Here is a 27,819-nt window from a genome sequence, read left to right as displayed (position 1 = left end):
GCATGGAATTTATTATACGCTGTGGTTCTTTATAAAATGTTATAGAGAGATCCATCATGGATTCATTCGAATTGGGTTATGATGTTTTGCAAAATTCTCTGATACAGCCAGTCTTTTCACAGAAGAATGTTAATTTTTCTCCCACCATGAATGAATCCTGATAAAATCTTTAAATCTATGTTAGCCATGTTATGCCTTGAAATTCATTAGATTGAAATTGTCTCTTCGGTTACAGTCGCCACTTTCAGAGGACTTTTACCACAATAAAGTACTTTAAAATTTAAGTATGATTTCTAACAGCCAAACTTAAAATAGTAAGTACCCAAAGTAGTAGTTTTGTACATTTTCCCTTGTGGCAGGTACTTAGCAACTTCCTGGCTCTTACTTCCAAAGACAAAGACATATCAGTTTTGAACTTTTTGCCATTAGAAGTAGAGCCGCATTTTTCTTGTCATATTTTATACAATCTTGATTTTTGGTTTGGGTCAATGCACTGTATCTATCTCTCTACATTTTTACTCAATTAATCTGATGTATTGACATTTATTTCTGCTAGAGTATCTACTCCTTTATATGGGTGCTCATGCTGACAGCTATTCCTTAGCTCTTAATTGGGTCTCATTTACCTATTTTGATTATTCAATTTGTTTTTTATGGCTGACCAGAGCATTTCTTTCTTCATAAAAATTATGCATATCTATTAATCTTGTATAAGCAGGCAACTTGGATATAGCAAATAATTGTTAGTAGTTTCTCCAGATAAGAAAGACCTATCCATATGAGCTGTATTAAGTAGATTATTTGAAGAATATAATTGCTGTTCATTGAAAACTGCAACCTAGAATAAATAATGATCACATTGATATATACATGCCTACTCCTATTTCTTGTTGCTTGTAATTTACCAAATTCCTATTCTTCATTTAATCTATAACAATTGAACTGAATAAATAAATATAAGAGACAAATTAATGTGGCTAAATGGTCAGGAATCAGGATTGAGCAATGAAGAAGCAAACATGCTCAAGGTGACACAAGGACATGCTTAGAGATGAAAACACCCATCAAATATAACTTCATGAAATTTAAACAAAATGTTGAAAAGACATTAATAATTTGGTTGGTGGTTCAAAAGACCAACTGATTGATTGATAGAATAATTTTCAAGCTTGGCAAGAAACTGTTGAGGTACTATTCAAAAAAAATCATGTTATACATTAAGATAGATCCAACATACTTACCAGAAATTGCCATAGGAAGCAACTTAAGACAGAAAACTATAAGATTTACATGCAAGTGTTTTAAATGAAATCACTATTCCTTCGCAGAAATTATCCGTTAAGCAGAAGTTCATGGAACTTTGTAGAAATGCTCACCATAAGTGCCTGCACCTTGCCAGTGCGGTAAATCATCTGATGTGAGTGATAAGTTAAAGGATGGTACTGAGTGAAGAAACGCTCCACTGTTTCACTCAAGCTATACTTATCTGACATTGGGATTCCACGAACAAGAACAGTGAAGTGATTAGGCTGAGGCAGAGATTTATTGAAAACATCAAGCCTTAGTTCAGCAATTCTTTTGTACTCCTGCAAAAGAAGCATAATTACACTATTCATCTGATAAATTAGTAATTATCTCATTCCAAGCTATGAGCATCAAAAAATATTGAAAATTGCAGTAGTGGTTTCTATCCAAAATGAGTAACCATGTCTACTTTATGGGATGAGAGGAAAACTTTCCCAAAATTCATTCTACAGAAGAAATGCATTTAGCATTTGTCCTGCTTGACATGCTATAAGAGAAAAGAAATAAGCTTTCACACCAATTAAGCATTCTACAAACCTCTATGGAAAGAGAACACTTGCAATGAAACCCAAAATAAGCAGGAGAAATCATTTTTTTGGAGAATGTTAGCAGTATACTTTAAGAAAAGGATATCTATTTTTTGTACAATATGAATTGAAAAATATATAAAAGTAGTACCGAGAAAAATTAGCACTAGAAGTTGAGATAAACCTTTTACTATTGCTTCCAAAAACTTACAAGGTAAAGAAGGAAACAGGCTGCACCGGTAATCACATAGAGAGCAAAAACATGTGCCCAAAGCCTGCAACAGAAAATTTTGAGTAGCTTGAATAATTATTCCTCTATACCCCTGCTTGTTTTCTGTCCAAAAATTATTGTCAACAACTGAATAAATCATAGCAAAATTGTACTTCTCATAGTAAAATGTTATAAATAACAAAGAGAAAACATAGAAACTTTATTTGCTTTATGAAATTTCATCTCTTTCCTTTTCCTTGCTCAAACTCTTATGGACTAGGACAGTGCATATAAGATGAGTAATACCTGTTTTGATATTTGCATCCACAGTTGGCATTATCGGCAATTAGCAACTAATCGCAGAGTTTTTCAGCCCAGGAAGTATTTGGCAAAAAAATCACGACTTTGTAATGTCCCGGATTGGAACAAAGAATAAAAAATGGCAATTCACAAAGATGGTGAGCCAAAAATCAAAGAATATTTAATTTTCACTATGGTATTATAATTAAGAGTACTTGGTAATATTGGGATCCCTGGATATTGATAGCTATCTAAATCTGGTAGGTGCAATGATGGCTCTAAATGCTTATAAGTTATATTATTAAATTATCTAAACTGTCACCTATGTTTACCGTATGGAGTAAATAGTTTCATGCATACAGACAATAGACAAAAACATGTAACACAGCAGTACTCCTTTTATTATTCGCATATATGCCGAAGAGATTAAATAGTGCTTCCAATGATGCTTAAAGTCCATTTCGGACCGTGTACATATACCTTCCCGAAGGGGTGACTCAACCGTCGCGCCCATTCAGATATAATTAATTCTACTCGTCAGCTACATAATAATCACCGACTACATGCTAATCTACCCGTCGGCTATTTTATAACTTTACTGACTACATCTCGCCAAACGTTTACCGTATGGGGTAAATAGTTTCATGCATACAGACAATAGACAAGAACATGTAACACAGCAATACTCCTTTTATTATTCGCATATATGCCGAAGAGATTACATAGTGCTTCCAATGATGTTTAAAGTCCATTTCGGACAGTGTATATATACCTTCCCAAAGGGGTGACTCAACCATTGTGCCCATTCAGATATAATTAATTATACTCGTTGGCTACATAATAATTACCAACTACATGCTAATCTACCTGTCGGCTATTTTATAACTTTACCGACTACAACCTATATGTGACCACCCTATATGTGATCAATGTATAATTGATTATTGACTGATGTATGCCCAATAAGTTTTTTTTTTATGATTGTTTCCATCTATGAATTGTATAATCCAAATTGGTAAGTGGGATTGTATTTATAAAATGAGTGCACAAACTGTCTCCTCCCATCTCTGCATGTAAACATAATATCTATGGGTTCTAGATTATGGTCACTATATGATGTTTATATGTCACCCAGATTTCATAAATGTTCTACAGTTGTCTTACAATCTGTATAATGTTAACAAATTTGTTAGAAATCTGAGATATGTGATATGTGTTTCCAGTGGTACTTATCATGTGATTAGGCTGCACTTAGATATGCTTCAATCTGTAATATTTTGGATGTTATCGTTCCTTTGCTGGTATGTCTTCCTTATAAACTTAAGCATTTATATACTTTAGACCTGGGTACCGGTTCTCTCTTCCCTTAATATGTATATATACTGAGTGGTTGGCATATCTCCTAATGCTTACTTTCTCATTTATGGGCCCTTGTTAATAATCCTCAGCGTTGATTTGGAAAATCTGAAGAGATTGCTCTAAATTGTATAACCCTCATTGCAGACTTGAATTACATGTTGCTGCTGACATGGCTGAGGTTTAGTCTTTCTACTTGATATATATTTTAATCGCTGAGTGCAACTTGAGTTACAGACTGGTTCTGAGAATCCCTCACTGTTCCTAATTTTCAAGTCATCGTTTCTCATTATAGACCATAGTTTTCCTTCCTTCTGCCTTTTATGTGTAACTTCAAGCTTTGTATTATTGTCTCACAACTCTATTAGTCTTCCTTATCGTTGACTGGCTTTTTCATCTCCTATCCAATCATGACAAAACACCTTTGAAGGGACCACTGTGTCTACATCATTTGCTTGTTGTATGTTGGTTGTGTATGAAGAGCCGAGTATGAACTCCACCTATTCGATGCTCCCTTTCCGTGTCTGATTCGATGGCATTATTTCCTCTGTTTCAGCAGTGCATTCGGTGCTTCTCCCCTGTCCCTGTGTATGAACGTGAATGTCTTCTCCCCCGTCCCTGTGTATGAACGTGAATATCTTCTCCCAACCGATACCCCCTATGGCTCTTGCCATCTTCAATCTATATTTCCTTTCTCCTCCCCTTACCAAGAGTTGCATCTCATTAGATGATTACATTATTTATTATCAAATGATTATTATAAGTTAAATTCTGTGTTATCTTGTTTAACTAATATGGATTAATTTTTTCTTATAATATCATAAAATTATTATAATATCCTATTGATACAAGTATTGTATTAATATTATATGTTACTAATTTTTTTATTATATTTATATAATATATGACAATAAATTATATTATAATTGTTATTTATTCTATTGTTAATTTATTTATTTTATTATGTTTATTATTAAATACTACTGGAGGAAAATAGGGGACATGACAGACTCGATCAGGACTAAAGATCGCCAATTTTTGGGGTTTACTAGCAGATTAATCACCGAGTTTTTAGCAACAACAATCTTTTTCATTTTTTCAGCTAGCAACATTATCATTTTCATTTTTCAAAATTCATTATCAGGTACAGCTTCAACTAGTTCACTCAAACTGACAAATTAGTTAAAGAAACTACACAAATCATGTGTATCCTCTGAATCACAACCCACCAAAAGGCTTTGACTTTAAGGATTCATCTTACTTATGACATGCTATAAACAATTGATTCAACTGACTATTTTGTTCTTGCGACTTTAATATTTTGTTCTCCTATAAATCTATTTATTTCAGCATTCAGATTCAATTTAAGGCACCGATAAAGAGACTGACTGTAGGAAGTGGTGGACCATGGACATAGTCGGTGTGGGAGAAATTAACTTGTTCCAACAGCAGCAAGAAGATAGATATTAAATTATTGCAACAGCAGCACTCAGTTCACAGTAATTGCTTTGATTGAGACAAGCGATTCACTACATGGGAATCCTTAATCTGCAAAACTGAATTAAAACCTGTCAATTACAATTGTTTTAACATTTTGTAAGGCTTTTCCCGTGGCACTATGTTTAAAGCTTTTATTATATTCACAACAAAGCCATTTTAGTGCCTGTTTGTCAATCACTACATTCCATGATAGTACATCAGATCACGGTGCATTTCTTCACACCTAATAGTGTGAAGCCTTGTCTTTAGGTGGATTAATTTTTATTTGGAATAGTTATGAGGAAGCTATTTATTGGAAAGAAGCCTTATGCCAATATAACATTATGGGGTAATCATTGGTATGCTTTCCACTTCAGTTATTTAAAATTATTGCCCTGGTTCAGATAGCTTCATGAGCTCTATTTATTTCTTATGGATGGGTTTTGTTGTAGGTATTAACAATTATATTGACATCAAACTCGGATAGTATTACATGCATTTTCTCATTGTATTAGGTTACCGAGTTTTATTCAAAAACTGGCCGATTTTTCCCGAATAAACTTTTTTGGGCTTGGCGAGTTGTTGCCAAGTGAGTGGTTTCCAACTATGTTTGCATCTTATCAAGAAAACCTCACCCACGAGATGATTTCTAGCATAATTACAACATTTTCAATGCACAGAATCATGACTTCTTACAAAAAAATAGAAATACAGAATTTTCAAAAATGCATGGTTGTGAAAGGGAATCCTGGAACACGAAGAAAAATGTAGTTTCTATTTTGTATTTAAAGACCATAAGAAATGAAAAAACAGAAAAAGAAATCAACTACACTTTTTATTAACATTAAATTATATGGAATTAGACTTAAATAATAAATAAGATCTCGTAAGGTTTAAGACATCTCCACACTTATTAGACACGCTTGTATTTTTTGGAAAGCGCCAATTTTGATATTGTTGGGTATCTTGGTCAGTTAGAATATTTTGGTGTGGTCAAAATTCATATTTCACTTATGCTTTTGGAGTTTTTGCTTGAAGAAGGAACCAGCTAGGGTTTCAGTATATTTGATAATTGAGAATGAAAACTCTCATTGATTTAAGCTATTAGAGGTTGTGGAAAAAAAATTGAAGGTTCGCTTTGTAAGAGCTTTGTTCAGAAGTTCTACTTGAGAAAAATTGGTGAAGAAATTAGGAGAATACATAAGAGTTTGAAGGCTGAGTTTGAAGTTAGCTCCAGAATTACTGTGGCTGCCATTTGTTTACACATAGAAGTCCTTTTTAGGACGTACCAGCAATAAACCTTAGCCACATGTGGAGCATTTCAGCTGGGCGTTGCATTCTTAGGCTGAAATACCTCCTCTATTTGCTTCATTCCTCTTGTATGGTGAGCAACCTATATCTACAAGTCAATCGGTGGAGATTATAAAGTGGAGAAAACAATATTAAGAGAAAATCAACTTCAATCTCAAAATTTTGTAGCTGCACTCTTATTTCCAGTATGTTATACAATTAGTATACAGACCTTTCAAATATGCATGAGATTTGATAGAAGTATTGTTAACATTAAATAGTTAATATTATTTATCCTAGCTCTTCTATTATCTCTGTTTGTTATTAAATTATTATATTTTATGCATAGTTATTATTTCTCCTGGCAACACTTAATAATATTAGAATAATATCCATATATTCTTGTAGTTGATTTATTTTTATTTTAATGGTCACTTTTGTTGTTTAGATATTTCCAGTATATACTTGGATGTTCCATTTTTACGTTAGTTCTTTAATGGAAGCATCTCTTGTAAAAAAAAATTTGATAGATAAATGGTCTAAGCATTGATACATCATAAAGTACATAGATACATCCAAATAATGAGCTTTAGTCCTAAGTTACAATATTCCACCTTCCTTCTAGGTCATTCTGCATCCTCCCCTTTTTCTTATGCCTCTGAAAAGTCACAAAACATGAAAACAGAAAGGGCAAAAAAATGAAATGTAAAGTGAAAAAAGCATTTTATTAAACAAAATAAAATATACATCTAAATCCTCAGAAAATACATCTACTAGAGCGAAGTAGTTAGGTAAATCTGAGTAGAGTATTTTCTAAGGATTAGGTGAGTTAGCATGGGACTAGTAAATAGTTAATTTGATAGTTATTTTATGTTGTATTAATGCTTGTTGCAGGTTTTAAAGATTGTTAATTTCATATTTTTATATATAATTCATCATGTACTAACGAATTGTTACGAGTTATAGTCTTATTATCAAATCAAAATGTAATGACCTGTACCAGTACTGTACTATCCTGAATCCAATTTTTCGTTTTCCTTTTTTAAATGTACATCTCAAAGAACGAACCCATTTAACAAATAACCAGCAATATGAATAACAGATGAGATTTGAGATAGGTATTTACCCAAACTCACTCTTAAATAACACACCCAACAATACATCCACGTGCAGATGAAAAATAAGAACAGCAAATAAACCCGAAGCTCTCTCCAATAAATCTGTCTTTTCTAAACTGATACTAAAGACTCAAGCAAAAGGAAAATGCATTACAAAATCAAAGTAATAACCAACAACCTTCCAACCAATCTGGAAGCAACTTATTGTCTTATTCATCAGCAGTATAATAACCAGCAACTTCCAAATAACTTCTAAACGTTATTGTATTATACAACAGCAATACAATAGCCATCCAACCACAATCCAATCTTAAACACAGTTCTACAGTCAAATTGGAAACTTGAGAGAAGAAGCTATAAGCACAACCAAGACACTTGAAATGATATCTCCACTGGCAATGGGTTTGCGTCCACTGCTTGCTTGCACGAGGGGCTACGTCCTCACACGGGCTGAAAGCTGAAGCTTTCTGAATGACTCTCACAAGAGAGAACTGAAAATCTGAATAGTAAATCAAGCATGCATAAGGAAGGAGCCTCTTCTCCTTTTATTCTCGCAACAATGACCCTTCGACTTCCTTTCTGGGTTTCGTCTTATCTCTCCTCGTCCTTTTCTGACCACAAAGAATATTAATTTGACCTCTAGTAATAAACCTCGGGCTTACATAGTCAAATTTAATATTATAAATTTGTTCCCTCTTAGTCTTAATATTTCTAATGTCCCCAAAGAAGGGACATTACTAATCTCCCCTCCTTGAGATTACTTGCCCTCAAGCAATATGTACTAGGATCTCATATAAATCTGTAGTTAATCCAGTAGCCCAAATTGACAACAAACTTGGTCAAACTATGAAGCACGGTACAACTTTGCAAAATACCTATCAACCAAATTCCTGGATCCCATATTAATCTTCGAAGAAATGCTGCACTTGTAAACTGATCAACACCATAATCAGCCTCAAACTAAATAGGACCACAACAAAATCCTCGTCCAACCATAGATACAATTTGCCAACACTTGGATCCTAAACTCGGTTACGCTGCTCCACTACTATGATGAGATAGAAATATATCCAGGGTCCATGTATAATCTAGTAGAATGTGAAAACCTAACTAAGTGGATGATGTAAGAAATGAACTGCTCAAAAGCTGAAAGTAGCACTCTAGGTGCAGCAAATGCCATACTGTCATCATCAATCTGGATAACCTCTGGATACATAGGTACTATGAATGAGAATGAATCTGAAAGAGCACTACCTACGACCAACACATAACTCTCCTCAAAACTATACCAAATCTGTCCAAGGGCTGATGTAAATAATCCAAACAACTTCAGTATGGTGTGGAAACAAGAACCCAATGTGGACTGGTTCTGTGATGCATAACCGTAGTCAATTCGCTCCTCCCATCCTATGACCCATATTCTTTGCTAGGAATCATACCAAAATTCCATATCCCGAAATCATCTTCATCTTCATCATGATAACCAAAAGGAGAGTCTTCGTTTATTTCAAAAAGAGGATTATTGGAAATCCAATCAACGTCAACTTCAGACACAAGGTTATCGATAAGCTGAAAGTGATACGAAACTTGGGTACCTGATCGCTTGGGACAATTATCCAAGGCATACGTTTGCTGAATGCTATCAAGTTCATCAATCACTTCTAGAAAAAACTCCTGACTCTCTTTAACCTCCTGCTCTTGAGAGTGATTCATGTTCCTAATCTGATTTTTTGATTCCTGAAGAGAAAATCGGCCCTCATCCAGCGCCTCGTGAGTAACCTTAAGCTCCCTTTTGAGCTCCATAATCTCATTCCTTTCTTTATCCAGCTGATCAATATGAATTTCTGCAACCTTAAGAATGTTATCCCTATCAGAAAGCAAGTGCAAATATTCTGATTTCATGGTTTCACAAGCATTTTTGACCATCTACAGATCAGCGACAAGCCAATCGTCTTCCTCTTCCCTCCATGCCTTCCTATTGATATCCTCAACCAACTTGTGAGTGCCGTCATACTGTACTAGAGAAGTCACAATTCTATCTTCATTAACCTTCAACTGACTCCTTAAGGTGTGCATTCCATGATTGTCATTTTGAAGCGGTTCATTATTTGGTAGGGTCATCTCGATATGTTCTAATTTTATGTCATGGGCATCAACATTAAAAGATTCACTGTACAAAGGTTCCAACTTGCAATAATCTCGAGTGCAACCACCCTCATCCGTCTATTTGTCAAACCTAACCTCCATTTCACCAGCATTAAAAACTTGTACCTTGGGTAACTCCTTCTACGTGGTCGTTGGAAAGTTGTACATCAATAGTAGTTGACAGCTCTTCTTCTTCTTGAACCTCTACTCAAAGCTTGTGATCTGTTGGAAATTCTTCATACACATTTTTGTCCTAGCCCCTTGCAAGAAGATACTGAACCAAATCCAAATACTCTCTTTTTGCCATCTCAATCTTATTTTGCTGGTCGAGATAAAAAACCATATAATCATTGAATGATAGATTATTCTGAATTTGGGTAGGAAGAGTTTTATATTCCCTATAAATATCGAGCACCTCTGCTCTTATAATAGATTTTGACTGCTGGCCTATCTATACTTGTATCTTCATAGTATTTGCATTGGCAACACTCTCAAACACTTGATTTGCGATTTTATCTTTCACAGAGGCCAACTATTATTCAGAAGGCTTCAAAGATAACTTCACATTACTATTTTCAAGGATTTTTTGTGCTGTCAAACTTGATTGTGCAGGCACACCAAAAAAATTTGCTATACTCTCTTTATATGGTGTAGATAATGACAATACATTTCCAAATGACTTTTGACGAGTTCTTCGAACTAGTTCAATGTTAGCATCATTCATCACAAAACTCCTCTTTAATGTCTCATATCCACCTGTACCAGGGTGTTGATGTTGTGTGAACAAAGAAAATGTCATATCATCTTTTGTTGCATTATCTATCCTCTGAATAGAATGTTGTGAATAAGCACCCCAATAATATGGGGTCCGTGTTAGACCAGCTTTGGAATAAGGACTATAAGTTAATCTCTGGGTGTTGTTCCAAGAACTTGAAGGTGTAGGAGTCCTATATCTTTCCTCGTGATGGCCTTTACTACCTGACCAGAGTTCTTTTGTTGTTGGAACAAAAGAGCGATTATTACTTAGGTAACCACTTTCAATTGATTTGCAGGGCAGCACCCACGTAGGTCGCACACCCATATAAGCTTTTGCAACAACTACAGGTGACAATGCTGCATTGTCAGCAACATCTGCTGACAAATCAAGGCTAGAAACGTTGCCACAAAAAGCACCATCCCATCCACTATTCCCCCCTTCTTCCTAGGATTTTCTTCTCGGACCTAGGAGCCACTGTCTTTCCTCTGAAACATTAATTGGAGGAAAGCTCTTTTGTTCTTGTGCACAAGAATAATCTCCAGGAGTTTCATCTTTTGATGATGAATCTGATCGCTGTTTCTTAGCTCCAAGGGACTGCCTTGAGTCTCCCAAATTACATGTCCTTTCACCATTTCTAAAAGAGTTCGGTTCATTTGAATTACATTCATTACCAAGCTCAAATATTACTCCATTCTCTCTCTTCTGTTACCCTGGCAGTCTCTTTCTCATCAATGAGTTGCCCACAATTTGTTATTGCACCATCTTCAGGTTTTTCTAGCATGCTGGATTTGATTGAAAAAGATGCCTTATGATTTAGAGGAAGCTTGTCCTTTCTCCAGGTTTGATTGTTGGCTTTAATAAGCGAAGGTCAACGGGGTGATTGCTTTACCTCAAACGATTTTCGAATAGGTAAAATATCCCAGATCTCTATAATTTGACGAGCAAGCTTTTACACCTCTAAATTTTCATGATGTGTGAGCTTCCAAATAGACTCTTCAAAGCTTTCAACTCCCTCACGTGAAGGAATAGACTTCATTTGTTCGAAAGTGAAAATCTTCTTGACTGCAAATAGATGCAATAGCTATAACATTTCAAGCACCGCTCTACACCTGGCATTTAATTCGAATTGATTATCAAAAAATGATGAATAATGCCTTCCGCCAGGAACGAGCACGTTATCCGGATAAAATAACGCTTGTAAAGGATATTCTCCGCAAACTCCACCTGCCTTCTCCATAGAATGAGGTTATTAATTCCACCTGGGTTTGTAGGCAACTGGCACACATGCGTTAAATTCCGTTACCAACTACTAATCCTCCAGCAGTTGTGCGTTGAAGAAAAAACCGACTCCTGCAGTGGTTATGGATGATGCTGTGACACCTGGACATAACTGTCTTGTATGAGTCAACCCATGGGCTGGTGTAGGGAAGGTGGTCTCAATCCTATCAATTGGGCAATCGTTTTTAATGAAAAAGTATCCCTTGAGTGCATACGTTACGGAATTTCTGCCTTTACTGAGTAGCAATACCACGTCTTCCTTTACCAGTGTGATGATTTCTCATGCCACAATTTATATTGTTTTGCTCAATAACATCCCATGCGAATGCCCGAATTCCTTGTCGCCAAGTTGGAAGTAGAGTTCGAAGCTGAATAGAAATTGGTTGTCACTCGCAAATGGAAGAATAGATGTCCCACCCCGACCAGTCTATGTTTACCTGCGAATGGTATTGTGGAAGGTCATTCCACTACATAATAATCCTCCTGTCTTAAACTACCTTCTCCTCACGACTCCAACTCTGTTGGCATCTCAAATAACCACAACCACCCAGTTGACGTCCACTATCTGACATGGGTGGGGATGCCCAAGTTTATCCAACGATTGCGACCACTTCCAAGATCACTTAAGCACTAAGCTCGAACTTTCAAATATTATTCACAACACTACCTGATAGCATTGACAATTAAATAAAAAAGGCATTGTTCTCGAACTTTATTGATCCCTGACTTGTCCTCGTGTCATCGCTTAGGCATTCGTTTGAATAGTGATATTTGCCCTTTTGCTTTTGACCATACATATGAAAATATGAATCACCATTCACATTTTCTTCAACAAGCTTGACTTGTGGACAAAGAGAGGGACAGATAGCCAACAAAGCATACATAAAATTTGATCAAACTGTGGAGATTCTCGATGAAATTGTTTAGTCTTAATTATATACAATAGAACCTGATTGAATGCCTTTATTGCCTCAACATACCTTCTCAACATAAGAGTTGTGAAACCATAATAGTATATTGTTGTGATGTGGCTTCCAATTACTGAATTGTAAACACCTGTCTGGTTAACATCTATTGGTGCCAAGCACTTGAGTTGACTATAATAGTCTCCAAGCAAGCAATGCACACGAAGAAGACCCACGATACTGAAGTAACCCAGAACCTTCAGAACATTGCTTCCACCATTGTAATCATACCCATCAGTTGCCGTGAAAGTTAAGTTGCCATCTTTCTCTTCCTCTAAAATCTGTATGATCATAGACTTCTCAACAAGAGCTTGCAAATAATTCAGCACACCATATACATCCAATGCCTTGATAATTCTAATAACAACTTTATAGATTCATTTTTGATATCAATCTCACAGGCTGGCAAGAAAACCAGCTCTAATACCATTGTAAAGACCCGTACCAATACTGTAATAAATTCAACCAGTATTGTACTATCCTGAATCCAATTTTTCATTTTCCTTTTTTAAATGTACATCTCAGAGAACAAACCCATTTAACAAATAACTAGCAATATGAATAACAGATGAGATTCGAGATAGGTATTTACTCAAACTCACTCTTAAATAACACACCCAGCAATACATCCACATGCAAATGAAAAATAAGAACAGCAAATAAACCCGAAGCTCTCTCCAATAAATCTGTCTTTTCTAAAATGATACTAAAGACTCAAGCAAAAGGAAAATGCATTACAAAATCAAAGTACTAAACCAACAACCTTCCAACCAATCCGAAAGCAACTTATTGTCTTATTCATCAGCAGTATAATAACCAGCAACTTCCAAATAACTTCTAAACGTTATTGTATTATACAACAGCAATACAATAAACATGAAACCACAATCCAATCTTAAACACAATTCTACAGTCAAAATGGAAACTTGAGAGAAGAACCTGTAAGCACAACCAAGACACCTGAAATGATATCTCCACTAGCAATGGGTTTCCGTCCACTGCTTGCTTGTACGAGGGGCTACATCCTCACACGGGCTAAAAGTTGAAGCTTTCTGAATGACTCTCACAAGGGAGAACTGAAAATCTGAATAGTAAATCAAGCATGCATAAGGAAGGAGCCTCTTCTCCTTTTATTCTCGCAGGGATGACCCTTCAACTTCCTTTTGTGACCACAAAGAATATTAATTTGACCTCTAATAATAAACCTCTGGTTTACATAGTCAAATTTAATATTATAAATTCATTCCCTCTTAATATTTCTAATGTCCCCAAAGAAGGGACATTACACAAGAAGAGGGGACATTACAACAAAGTTAAATGCCACAAGGCAGAAAAGCATGTTAAGTGAGTACAGTGATAATTACAAAGGCTATCTACTAGTTGACATTGAGATTAATCATCTCATCTTTAGTCATGAGGCGGTCTTTAACGAGGAACGAGATCATTTCAACGCTCTCCTCCAACAATGGATTTCAAGGATCAGTCTCTCAAAGCTTAAGACTTGGGTGCCCTTCTTCCATTAGGTCCACCTGATGGGAGGGCTTCAACTAGAAAGGCTCTACTTGTTCCTATTCTTGCCTCTCCATCAATTCTTTCTCCTACGAGATCACCCAAACATGCAGCTATACCACCTAGTTTTCTTAAGATTCATCTACTGATCTTTTTGATGATGATGCTCTTATTGCACCTCTTGCTTCTAATGTTGGCACTTCTACTCTCTAGCCTAAATGGTAGGCTAAGACAATTGGTGATCCTCCTAATAATGAACTCATCAAGGGTAGAATTGCTTGGGAGAAGAGAAAGCCTCCTAGATTCACAATTTTTGCTCTCATGGCCAACATTCGCAGTATGTATGGGGCTCAAACATACATTGAGACAAAAGTATAACTTAGTGGGAAAAAGCTAGGAAGACTAGGTATCACGGTCTTTTGAAAAAACACTTGGGTTATGTCACGTCTTCCTTCAAGGAAGAAACCCATTAGATGCAAATGGTTCTACAAAGTCAAACCATTAGATAAAAGTTGTATGGGGTTCAAATATACACTGTGACAAAAGTATAACTTAGTGGGAAGAAGCTATGCAAACTGAGTATCACAATCTTTTGAAAAAAACACTTAAGTTTTGTCACATCTTCAAGAAAGAAACCCATTAGATGCAAATGGTTCTACAAAGTCAAATACAAGGCTGATGGTACATTAGATAAATGCAAGGCTCATCTTGTTGCCAAGGGCTTCTATTAGCGTGAAGGAATTGATTATGACAAGACCTTTTCTCCAACAACAAAGATGAGCACCATTAGATTAGTCGTAGCCATGAAAACTCAATGTCACTACAAGGTCCAGCAAGTACACGTCAAGAGTGCCTTCCTAAATGGTGAGTTATAGGAAGAGGTTAACATGACACAATGTCCTAGATTCAAGGTTGTTGATAAAGAACACCAAGTGCTCATATTGGTAAAAGAACTCAATGACCTCAAATAGACTCCTTGGGCATGGTACATGAAAATTGATAAATATCTCATAGATCGAGGTTTCTAGAGGTGTCCTAACTCAAATCTATATGTAAGACTATTGGCAGTGACAGCACACTTCTGGTTATTTATGTTGATGATTTTATCATCACTGGCACTTTGGCATCTACGATTCAAAAAAGCAAATAGAATTTATACTAAGTTTTAACATGATCGACCTTGGGCTTCCACACTACCACTTAGGTGTCATGGTTTGGCTACAATCAAATGAAATCTCTATCTCTTAGTCTAACACAAGCTCTACTTGACAATTTCAAAATGCAGGAATATAAACTTCCATCTACACCTTTGGAGTTTGGTCTAAAGTTATCAACCAAAACTAGTCTTTTTGTTGAGAATGAATCTACAAGCAAACAACTTTGTGGCGATTTGATCTATCACCCCTCCGAGACCCAATCTCAACTTTGTTGTGAGTTACATATCTCTCGCTTTGTGACAACTCCTTTTTAGATCATTAGGCTATGCTGCTATAGAGAAGCGCATCCTACGTTATGTCAAGGAAACGTCATCCTCTATGCATGTGGCAAATATCTTCGACTCATAGATTGTATAGACTCAAATAAGGGAGGCTCTATTGATGGCAAAAATTCAACTTCCAGGTATGTCTTAAACTTGGGCATAAGTACTATCACTTGACCCCAATAAGAAAAGAAGGCCAAGCAAGGCACATTTCATAGTGGATTCACACATAATTCTTAACGAGCAATATTGGATGAAGAATTTATCTGAGGTTTGCAAGCACACAATAAATTATTGTTTCTCCATTTTTTGGATAAAACGTTATTACATTGGTTTTATTCAAGGCACCATATCCAGAGAGTGATAGAAGCCAACTAATGAATGAAATTTTGGGAGGATTTTCTAAAGAGAGTACTTCCTATTGCTCACATGAATGTTACATATTGTTGGGATGGGTATCACATGATGTTGGGCATGTGTTTTTCATATTGTTAGGCATGAGAAATTTCCATTCTAGAAGCTAATTTCACAAAAAGTCTATCACGGTACTTTATGGGAAGGACATGTGCTTTGTTTACTTCTCTAGTGGCCACTAGCACTTCCAGGATATAGTCGGCTGGTCTGTGAATGTCTTGGAGGTAATCGTGAGTGTTGGGTGGATATTTTGCAATCAATAGTTTGAATATCATTTGTTGCAAAATAGGAGCACCAGCCATAGCGTGTGAGACAAAGTCTCACCTACCTTAAAGTGAAGGCTCCCCGTTTTCACCGTTCCTTGGATCAACTCAATGTAAACAAGAAGTCTATGGATACACTTTGAAAGGGTGCTACCAGTATTGTTTCCGCTTGTTCCAGGAAGGTATTCACTTACTCTTGGAATGGGTAATGGACAAGATGAATCTCTTAACTACATTTCTATCTTAAAATTGGAAACAATGATACCGATAAACTCACACCAACTCACAGACTAATTTAAAGCGTACCGGCTTATATCTAAATCTATTTCTTCTATTTTATAAAGGTAAATCTCTACTAGAAGTAGACAATTTTGAAATTCTAAGCCTATAACTTATCTCAAATACAAACATGAGAGTAACTGATTCTAACAATATGCGTAGATTAAAAAAAGCAATATAAATTGCAATCACAACTTCCAATTTATACTACCACAATTGCTTACAAACACAACTTCAAAACAGATTGTTTCTTCTTCTAACTTTGCTCCAAATATAAACAAGATTAACATGAACTAAAGATAGCAACACGAATTGCAGTCACAGCTTTTAATTTGTACTACCACAATCGTTTACAGATATAGCTTTGAAACAAACTGTATCCTCTATTCACTTCTCTTCGAACTTATACTATAAATCACAATTATGCTTGCATAAAATTTTGCAAATCTTTCTTGCATATGAAAAAATGATTATTTCTAGTGAGAGAGGAAAGGAGAAGTTGAGAGAAACTCAACCACCTTAACTAGTCACACAAAGAAAGAAGACTTATTAGATTATATACCTAAAGGTACATGTAATCGGGTTGCATGCTAATGGATTACACACAATGTCTTCAGAATCTACAAAGTTGAGAACACGTTTAAACAAACTTAAAGAAAATATTGAAAATGTTGATTTAATCTTGTAGATTATTGTTGTCCGGCAAAATGGGTAGTTAGATAGTTACAAGTGCGGCGACGATTGTGTTATTTCATTGGCACCGTTTCGGACATTATAAATATTGTGAAGTGTGGACACTTATGTATTTTGGCATCATTATCATTGTAAGGAATATCATTGTTGTGTACGGAAAAGCATTTGATAATGAATAGTATTTTGCAGTGATTATATGTTTTCTTTCCTGTTCACCACGGGCTGAACATTTGGCTTTGTTGCCGAGGACCGAATGCCCTTCTGATTGTGTAACGCACCCACGACATTCCAAAGGATCATTTTGCACATATTTGACAAAATGTTGGTAGGCAACTTCCATGCATTTCCGGATGATTGGTCCATTTTCAGTGGACAAGCCAACCACTTAAAGGCACTTCAACAATGTACGGAGAGGTGTTGATGAGCGAGGCTGGCATTAAATCCAAAGAAATGTCAGTTTATGGTTCCTCAAGGAAAAATACTTGGGCACATAGTCTGCAAGACAAGGTTAAAGATTGACCCAGATAAAGTAAGGGTGATAGTGGAAATGGAAGCCCCGATGGACGTATCGGGAGTAAAGTCCTTTCTCAAACACATTGAGTATTACAAACGGTTTATAAAGAACTTTGCCAGAATTGCTCTACCCCTGGACAAGTTGACACAAAAAGGAGAACCATACATCTGGACTTCTGAGCAGGAGACCGCCTTCTCAAAACTGAAGAATAGATTGTTGGGAGCGCCCATACTGGCGTATCCAAACTAGCACCCTTGTCTGAGAGATCGGAACTATAAGTCCGAGAAATTCTGAGTATTGTGTATTTCATTTGCAATCGTTCCGCAATTTAGCTGCTGAGGTATAGCTAAGTTTGCCTTACTTCTCTTATTGTTTCTATTGTAGCTAAGGAGGAATTTTCTATTGAAGTAAATTGGGGACCTTCTCTTATTGTTTTGACTGCAATTGGGAAGAGTTCTATTGCTGAGAATTAAGAGTGGGAACTATGGAAATCAAGTGCATAGTATATCTGCCTATGGTGCGATTTTCTCTTCTACTTTTTGGTGCACATTCACCCTGCCTTTTCAGCGTATAGCTTTGTTTCTTGGCAACACAAATCTTTGCAAATAGGTGTTCATTACCTCTTATAGCCCGGCGCTACTTCATATGCTTGGGCAGCTGCATTTTGTGGAGAGAGATTTTGCATTCAGACACTTGGAAGTTGTAATTTTTTGTGTTGAATTGAAGCAATCAGATCTGGCATTTCAGCATCCTGATTGAGTGTGGATTTATTGTGTTAGCAAGCTGTTGTCACCACAACAAGCCCGAGAGTCTGCTGCTGAGGCAACTAGTTTTGGGTGTTTGCAATCTGACATTGGGAAGGAAGTTGCGAATTGCAAGGTGTGTGAGCAGATTGGACAGGGAATTAGGAGGTTTAATCTGTACAGGCCTGCTGTGAATCAATTATTCATTCCCAGGTTCATGCAAAATTAATTGATGTCTAGATAGTGATCAGAAATAACAATTGTGCAAACTACTCATTGCAGTCAATCATTGTGTTGATATTGCATTCAATAGGGTTATGCTTACAAATCTGAATTGAATGTAAAGTGGTAACATTTTATTGTAAAACCATTAACAGTCTTTGCATTGATAATTTGTATGTTTGGCTTTGCAAACCTGTTTCAAACAAACATTAAACTGAAAAACATATAGCATATCATTCAGCATTATCAGTTGGAGTCAACTTGGAATTATTTCAATAGTGGCAGACATTGCTTGCAAAGTATTTGACAAAATGTCAAATGATTGATTAGTAAGGGAATTGGAGTTGTTTAAGTGTAAGTCGAGTTAGGGGTTTTACCACCTCCAACCACCCCATTGTATGGCTTCCACATACACCGTATGGACTTGTCCTCCCCACTACCATACAGCTTTCACATACGCCGTACGGCCCTATCCTCCCTACTACAGTACGGCTTCCACATGCACTATACGGCCCTATCTTACTCACTACCGTACGGCCCCTACACCTATTCATTCCCAATACCGTACAGATCCCACACACCGTACGACCAATCTTGGCCACTTCCGTACGGCTCTTACTCATCATACACCCACCACCAATGCATGTGACCACTATTTTCTTCCAACCATACAACAAGAATCCAAAAGGTTGTTTTGAGTGTCGCTAGTGAAAGAATTTCTGGGTGAATTGCCTCCGAGAATACCTTCGTCAAGTACTACCAAGAACGGAACATTACAAATATTTGCACTCTTCTAAAATGTGCTTGGTTAAAGGCCTAGCCTTGTTAGGAGTTTACAATAATGCCCCATTAGAAGACCCTGCTAGGAATCACCCAATTAAGGGATTTGCCTCTAGCCCTATTAGGAGACTCATCGTACACCCACCACCGAATCATGTGACCACTATTTTCTTCCAACCATACAACAAGAATCCAAAAGGTTGTTTTAAGTGTCGCTAGTGCAAGAATTTCTGGGTGAATTGCCTCCGAGAATACCTTCGTCAAGTACTGCCAAGAACAGAACATTACAAATATTTCCACTCTTCTAAAATGTGCTTGGTTAAAGGCCTAGCCTTGTTGGGAGCTTACAATAATGCCCTGTTAGAAGACCCTGGTAGGAATCACCCAATTAAGGGATTTTCCTCTAGCCCTATTAGGAGCTTTACCCTATTACGAGTAACCTCATACAAGAATTTCTAACTCAAGCTAATGACCAACTTGGTAAAGGAAATTAATCTTCAAGGTTGTTAGAATCCTGCTCGCCTTGTTATGAGTGGCCCAATTAAGGGATTTAGACTTGGAGAACTTGTTAGCATTCAAATGAGCTGGTTATATCACTTATCAATTGCTTGTAATAATCCAATTCAGCTCAACATCTACTTCTTGTAGGAATTTAACTACTAGCTTGATAGAACACACCACTCACAATCTATACATATACAACAACAACATTTTGTCATATAAATATGCACTTCAATCTCTAGGACGGCCACTTCCTTAACCAACATGTATTACACTTGAATTTTACCTCAAGGTTACCAAAACATATTACCAAACCCTAATTCAACATTTACCAGATCCACTTGACCAACAATTTGAGCTGCACATCGATTCAACGAAGAACATCTAGCCTTTTTCACTTCTTCTAATGAATGTGCATAACTTTGAGAGATTCAATCACAACAACCAATGTATGACCAATTCAATAACCCATTGATGCCACATCATCACACAACTTTATATCTGAAACATCATAGTGTTTATAGACCAATCAAATCAATCACTATTTGTCACTGACTATTCAACCCAGCTGCTTTGTCACACTTAAGTCCATCATAACTCTTGACCAGCTTGTTTTCAGCTTGTGTGATGGTAGACAATGCATCATAAGATATCCCTTAGTGATCCATAGCTACCACACACTTCACACTTATGTCCATCAAGACTCTCGAACAGCTTGTTTTCAGCTTGCGCAATGATAAGATATACCTTAGTTATCCATAGCTACCACACACCTTAGTTCCTACTGTACAATTTTAGCTGATTTCCACTTTGCACATACTAGAATAATGCTCCTAGTAAATAGTCAACCAATAATCTTCAAATTCACATCAACAACAACACAATAACTGATCAATTGAACATCAAACATGCACTCTTAACTTCTTTTCAACATAATCTGCATCAGGTGTACCAACACAAATTACGATTGCTTGACATAATGTCTTAAGCTTTTTTTGAATGATTATTGATGCAAATATGTTTCAAAGCCATTACCCAGATTATCATAAACAATTGCAGTCATAGAACTCTTCAAAGAAATTACATACAAATAGGTTGATGAAATATCTCCATAGTAAAACTGTGACAAATTTGCTGAATTTGATGTAAAAATTTAGTCCACCAGATTTCAGCATTGCAAATGGATTGAGATTGGTAGCCTTCGTACGTGTTTTCAAATTCAGGCAATTGAATTTACATGCACATTTATTGTTTATAATAATGGAGAGTTCATTGCTGATTTTAAGACAGGTTTCTGATCCTGGTTCTAGTACAAATTCAGATTCAGGTTTGGCAGAGAAAAAAAATGATAGTTTCTAATTTTGCAGGTATATATATATAGATTTTTTCAAATATGTACACACACACACACCAATTGATATATATATATATATATATATATATATATATATCGTAGATTCATACATGTACGTGTTCAACATTTATTCATCATCGGTTCAAAACTTCAAATATAGAATAAAAAGAAGTTAGAAGTGCGATACTCAAAGATACATAATTGCCAATAAAAAACCTCATTTATCGTATTCATATTATGCAAACGTCTTAAAATTCCATTACACAATGAAAATTCAAATTACAAGTCATATTTCATATTTAGTATTGAAATTCATTAAGGTCATCATCTGGTTTCACTTCGACTCTATTTGAACCACTAGCTGTGCCACTTGCTTACCCTGTGCCATGTGGTAAAGTTGCCTCTTGATCATCTAAAGAGACTTGAGCATGTTGTGAACTGTGGCATCTAAGTCGGGACACTCAAGTACTAGATCCCAATTCCTTGTCATAACATCACAGTATTCTGGTTTCTTATATGACAACAGGAGAAGGTTGGACTGTATAAAGCAAAAATAGTGAAAAATGCTTGATAGATGAATAAAATATCATCAAATGAACAAATGCATGCTTTTTATTGTCAAAATTAGGATTTTAAGAAGTTTTAATATTTAAAAAGAATATCATGTGGAGCCCGTTTTTGGGCACTCGCAAGCCTTGGGTACCCATGCGTTCTCCCGGATTCAGCCTGGGTTTCTCCTGAGGCTTAGTCTAGAAAGTATCATTGGCTTTATTCCATTTTAGTATTTTACAAAGAAAATAAAAAAGGGATTTTTGCAGATTTAAGGATATAATGATTAGGAGACACAGGAGTGGATGGGATGATTTCGGGTTGTTTTGAAAATTCAAGTTCAAACTTTTTATCTGTATGCTCATAAAATACAGATGATATTTAGTACCTCAGAGTTATCAGTCAAGCATCAAACCACCCTAATTGTTTGAAATATCATTGAACTTATATAATGTCATGAAAAGAGTTGTACTTTGGAATTGTTCAAAGCTGAATGATATAAATACTAATTACAATATTGTAGCTGTTATCTTCTTCCAACAAATAGCAGCTTCGCATAAGTTTATGAACTTCGTGGTGTTTGTGTTTTGCTTGTAGACTCAACTAGCATGTGAACACCTGCTAGCAGAATCTATAGAGCAAGAAGGGATTGATCAGAAAAGTCAATAATGTCTTCAAGCTTCTGAAGTGAAAAATGCATATTAAAAAGTATTGAAATACTTGCAACTCACATTCAGTTTTCACAGAAAATCGAAAAAGAACACATTGTAAACACGTATGCAAACAATAGCAACTTGTTTTCATTTTTTGCAGGGCATCAAAAAAAGCACTAGCATCTTACCTTTTGGAACGCTGTGGGATGTGTAATATGGTGAATATATCTAATGATTCAAAAGGAATGCGAGAAAAAGCTCCAGAATGAAACTTTGCCCCTGAGTAATTTATTGGAAGCAAAACAAATATACATAGGAGAGCAGAGATCCCAAATATGCGTACACTGCACAAGAGAAAACTAAGCACTCATTATTAGATCAAGAAAAAATAAAAATAATTAATTAAACTAACTAATCTTAATTGACAATTTCAAATTGAAAAGACTATTAAAATTATATTGTTATATTTAGTATAATGATTAATTATGTCTTTAGGATAGTATTTAAAGACTTTCTTTGTTTCTTTCAATTTAGTTTTCTTTCTCAGTAGTCAAATGTATTTGCAACAGAGAAATTATTTCTCAACTCCTTTGTTGCATATCAAATATGTTGATAATTTTATGGTTTCATAGAAAAGGTTTTCTTTCAGAATGATTTTGACAATTTTCTTTAATAAAATTTGTGGTGCCTTTTACATAAAAATCGAGTGGGTTCTTTCCAAAAATCACATACGGCTTTTCTGCTGAAAAATGCAATTTTTCTCTGCAAAAATCATGTGACCTCTTTCACTCTAATTATGCAAGACTATGAGCAAAAACCATGGTGTTTTTTCCTGCCTCTGGACGTGTGAGGCTGCATGAAGGATCTTCAGCACTACGTTTTGCACACTTATTTAGATAAACTTGTGGTTTCTTCTATTAACTTGCCTGACGCCAAAAATTTTGAGCGATTGCATGCTGTTTAAAAATGAAGATATATTTTTGTGCTACAATTCTGCATTTTTTAATGGATTATGTTAAAAAAATCATGGCTGTTTTTATCTTCATGCATGGGGTTTCCCGGCCACACGTTATATACTCTTCTTCACACTGCATGATATTTTAAATGCAAGCTTTTATCATTTTATGACAGAAAATGAGGGTCTTCAGAACTACGTGCCAAGAGTTTGCTTGTTTTTGAGGCTTTTTCTAATTAATAACCATTGGCTTTAAGAACACCTAAGGTCCCTGATTTAGATCTGCTCTTTTTTGCGAAAATTCAAAAAATTTAAAGGATTTATTTATTAACATGGGTCAGAGTTTGATAAGTATAGCACATTTTGGGGTAGCAGCTACAGTTTATCTCGCTTTTTGTGTCTTCCAATAGCAAGAGGAATGCCCTCATTACCCAGCATCATGTTGGAAGGAAGCCAAAAGTATAATGGAATAAGTTTATAACACCTAGAAATGCAGGCGTTCACAATTTTTTAGTTTAGGTGACCTGATCAGATTGTAATTGGTAAATAAAATGTTCCAATGGTTAGCTAAATCTTTTGGATGCTGAGAGGAGGTTGAATCAACATGGATTAAAACTTAACCAATTATTTACCATTCATCCATTAAGCATATGTGCAGAAATAAGTAACTAAAACAAAAAGAATAACACAAATGACACCAAGACTTTTACATGAAAAACCCAATATAGGAAAAAGCATTATGAGAATCACACTCACTTTATGAAAATTGATTTCAGTGTTTTAGGCAAGAGGCTAAGGAGCTCACTGCTCCTACTGTGGCCTTGTGGACTAGAGCACACAAACTTAGGCAAGATACAAGGACTTGCAAATCACTGAAATATTGATTACAGTTTGTTGATCATACATCTATAATTCATTTCATCTTTGTTTGTCTGAACATTCACACCTTTGCACTTTACAATATATCATATGCAATAGCATACGGAAGAAAAATGAAATGTGTTGAGCATCACACCATGTCAGCACACCTTCCTCTTAATCCATAATCATCACCATTATCACGGCAAGCTATCACATGGACCAAAATACCTTGAATCAGCCCCAAAGCATAAAATTGTTAATATGCATTGGCTAAATGTAAATAGAATAAAGTGCAGACCTTCACAAAGCTGCAGAACATCATGTTGAAAATCAAAACATCATAACTTTTGTTGCAAACTGAATGGAACTGCGAAAGGTAAGCTCTAACAACCTTTATCATCATCCAACAACATATTCCAGCCACAGTGTAATATGCATCAATGTAGACCAAAAAGAAAAACACAATCTAATAGGTTTTCTCTAGAACAGTCATGCTTAGCCATTTTCATGTGCCAACAACTAAAATCTTCTCCAAAACACTCCACAAGACCTGAGACATTTAGATACACCTTCAACAATCATTTCCAACAATCTCCATTCATCAATGCCAACAAATAATTACAAAAGTATCACTACATAACTCCAGAACCTACTCTTACACTGGTGTACGCACCTATCGGACCATATTTGACATGAATGACAACCCAATATACATATTTGCAACAATTTGCACTTTTGTCATTGATGGAAGCACTTGTGAACTCTGCGTAAACAGTTTATTTCTTCCCTTTTAACATCAAGGACAAAGGGTGTCCTCAAAAACACTGCACAAGTTCTGTGTTATCATACATCACTCCATTAAGACCAAAATTTATATCTATGACAATCCTAAACACATCCTTCTTCACAAAACATGTTTTCAATATTTGCACATACTCCCACCAACTCTACCAGCTCTCCCTTAGGGAATGCATCAAAAAAGAATGCAATGGAGAGCATAACTACATTACTTATATGCAGGTGTATATACATAGCCAAGCACAGCTTATCATCAAAAACCGGCAACCTATTTAAATGGAGGCGAAATGCCATGATGAAATCACCTTTAATTGCACCCATTTGGTCTTCCATACATCTGCATCAGAGGTCAAAAAGGTGCACTGACATGCAAGCTTTACAAAAGGATCCTCTATATCTCTATGTTCTTTGATTCCTTAAAACTCCCCAATGCAATTTCTCAGATCCCTTAAATAACACTCCCAGGCTAGTGAGCTTCAAATCCACAATATCCTTTCAGTGAAATATTGCATCTTTATCTTCTTCTCCTTGTCTATTAGAAGAATTAGTCACACATGCAATTGTCTATTTGCATCCTAGCAGAGCCATCTTCATCATTCTTACAGTCAATAGTAATTTTTAGCTATTCTTTGTAAATAGGGGTCATTGATGCCAAAAGTAAAACATGGCTACAACTTCATTCACACTTCTCAAAATCTTTAAGGGTCTCCTGTAGCTAGATGTGTGTTGGTACACACTTATTAACCAACATTACTAATTAGAGTATGTAATAACCCAGTACCGGTTATGACTTAACCAAATTAATTTTATCAACATCAATTTCCTTACCCATTCATAAGGTTGTCATTTTAACAAACACTTGGGCAAGAAAGCTAATTATCACTATATATAATGCTAAGTCTTGAGCACAGTGCAAATAGATTTGCCCAATTAATCCAGTCTTGAAATCTATGATGAATGAATGTATTGGAAAACTGAAACAACAGGACCGCTGTAATTCTGATATTATTCACTAATTATGACAAATGATTTATAATTGAACATAACCCATCACTTCCATCTCAATTTGATTTGCCATACTTTATTTAACAGTTTGCAAATTAAGAATTAAAATAGAGGAACATGACAGCTCCAGATGAATGCCTGTTTGTATACCAAATTGCCCAATGCTGGTTGTACCAGAATTTTCAGATTTATCACCAATTATAATTTCAGATATGCCAATTTATTACATAACCAAAGGCTCATAACAGTGAATTTCAGGCCCTAAATCTTGATCACAGGCCTTAGTAAAGACCTCTAAAATCCTCCCAATATGCAGATGTAGCCCTGCACTTAATCTGCAGCCCTTGGAAATAAAAATCCGACCACTAGAAATGAAACACAGGTCTTGTAGCAGTGACGTCCAGCCTCTAATTTATGCCTCAGCCTTTGGAACGATGAATGGTGCTTGTAAAATCCAAAATGCTGCCTTCCCAGATAATAATCAGCAGCCACAAATGCCCAGGTCAAACTTGAATAATGCAAACACATATTGGTATATCAATTCCAATGGGTCTCTTCACATTTTTCAGACAATCTCCAGCATTAAGCTCCTCCTTAGCCACAATAAATACAGTAAAAGGAAAATATAAATCCAATCAAACATTTCACAATACCTCAGATATGAATCGCCAAGCACTTCTCAGAATCTCAAACTCAACCCTTTTACTTCAGCAAGGGCATCAAATATCAGAACCTTGGAAATGTCACAAAGACAACAAAAGCATACAATAATATTCAATACTGCCTTTTCCAATGAAATGAGCTCATATTTATAATCTCCAAATGCCCTTTTGTTTCCAAAATATAACTTCACTTACAAAGCTTCTCCAACACAACATAACATTATAACATTTAATCTTGGCTTAGGCATATAATTAATTAAATAAATGGCCCCTTCCCATGATGACTCGACCTCAACTTAAGTGAAATTATAAAGTTAAATTATAACTTTATAATAAGTCATTTAATGATTTAATAATATTTTGACTACTTAAAATATAATAATACTCATAATTTAAATGTCGCCTAAAATAGGAGTCGCACCTATTATATCTCCATGTGACCAAATGCACTTTCCAAAAATTGAAATGGTCCATCTCAATCAACACCCAACTTACCAAAAATAGTAAGTACACAAAACTAAGTCCAAACAAAGTCCAATCTGAACCAAACGAAGACCAACCTGTAACTTACTGAATTGTGGAGAAGACAAGACCCTCCCAAACCAAGCCACTGCCTCAAAAGACCCTCTATCCACAATAATTAGCCTATAAGCATCATGTTGATGTCAGTTTTAAACCACTACATAACATATAACAATCGACTACTTGATATAGAATACCAAACACTCAACCCTCTCTTGAAAAGTAAATACTCATGAAGAACATGAGAAAACTCCAAGGATCCTTACACTTGTAGATACTAACTCAGTTAAATTAATGCGATTTGTTGGTTAATCACGTAGGCGGATGTACG

At 35.7% G+C, this 27,819-nt stretch overlaps 1 protein-coding gene and 1 pseudogene across 3 annotated transcripts in view; both read right to left on the bottom strand.

The window, feature by feature from the left end:
- The window catches only part of LOC149557795 (hyperosmolality-gated Ca2+ permeable channel 2.1-like), a 177,095-nt gene that overhangs the window by 114,033 nt on the left and 35,243 nt on the right, over nt 1-27,819 (bottom strand). For all 3 annotated transcript variants that reach the window (XM_089832288.1, XM_089832290.1, XM_089832289.1), the window contains exons 3-5: nt 22,874-23,029; nt 2,044-2,107; nt 1,377-1,586 (exon numbers count right to left, since the gene is read on the bottom strand). In XM_089832288.1, coding sequence (XP_089688414.1) covers nt 1,377-1,586; nt 2,044-2,107; nt 22,874-23,029 — 430 coding nt within the window. The remainder of the gene's footprint in view (nt 1-1,376; nt 1,587-2,043; nt 2,108-22,873; nt 23,030-27,819) is intronic.
- LOC149557796 (eukaryotic translation initiation factor 3 subunit L-like) lies at nt 12,450-17,732 on the bottom strand (annotated as a pseudogene).

This window comes from Cupressus sempervirens, chromosome 5 (assembly GCF_028749045.1).
Source record: "Cupressus sempervirens isolate cs-2001-9-10 chromosome 5, ASM2874904v1, whole genome shotgun sequence".
Classification (NCBI taxonomy): domain Eukaryota; kingdom Viridiplantae; phylum Streptophyta; class Pinopsida; order Cupressales; family Cupressaceae; genus Cupressus; species Cupressus sempervirens.
Note: the sequence above shows the minus strand (reverse complement) of the source record. Positions and strands in the feature narration are given on the sequence as shown.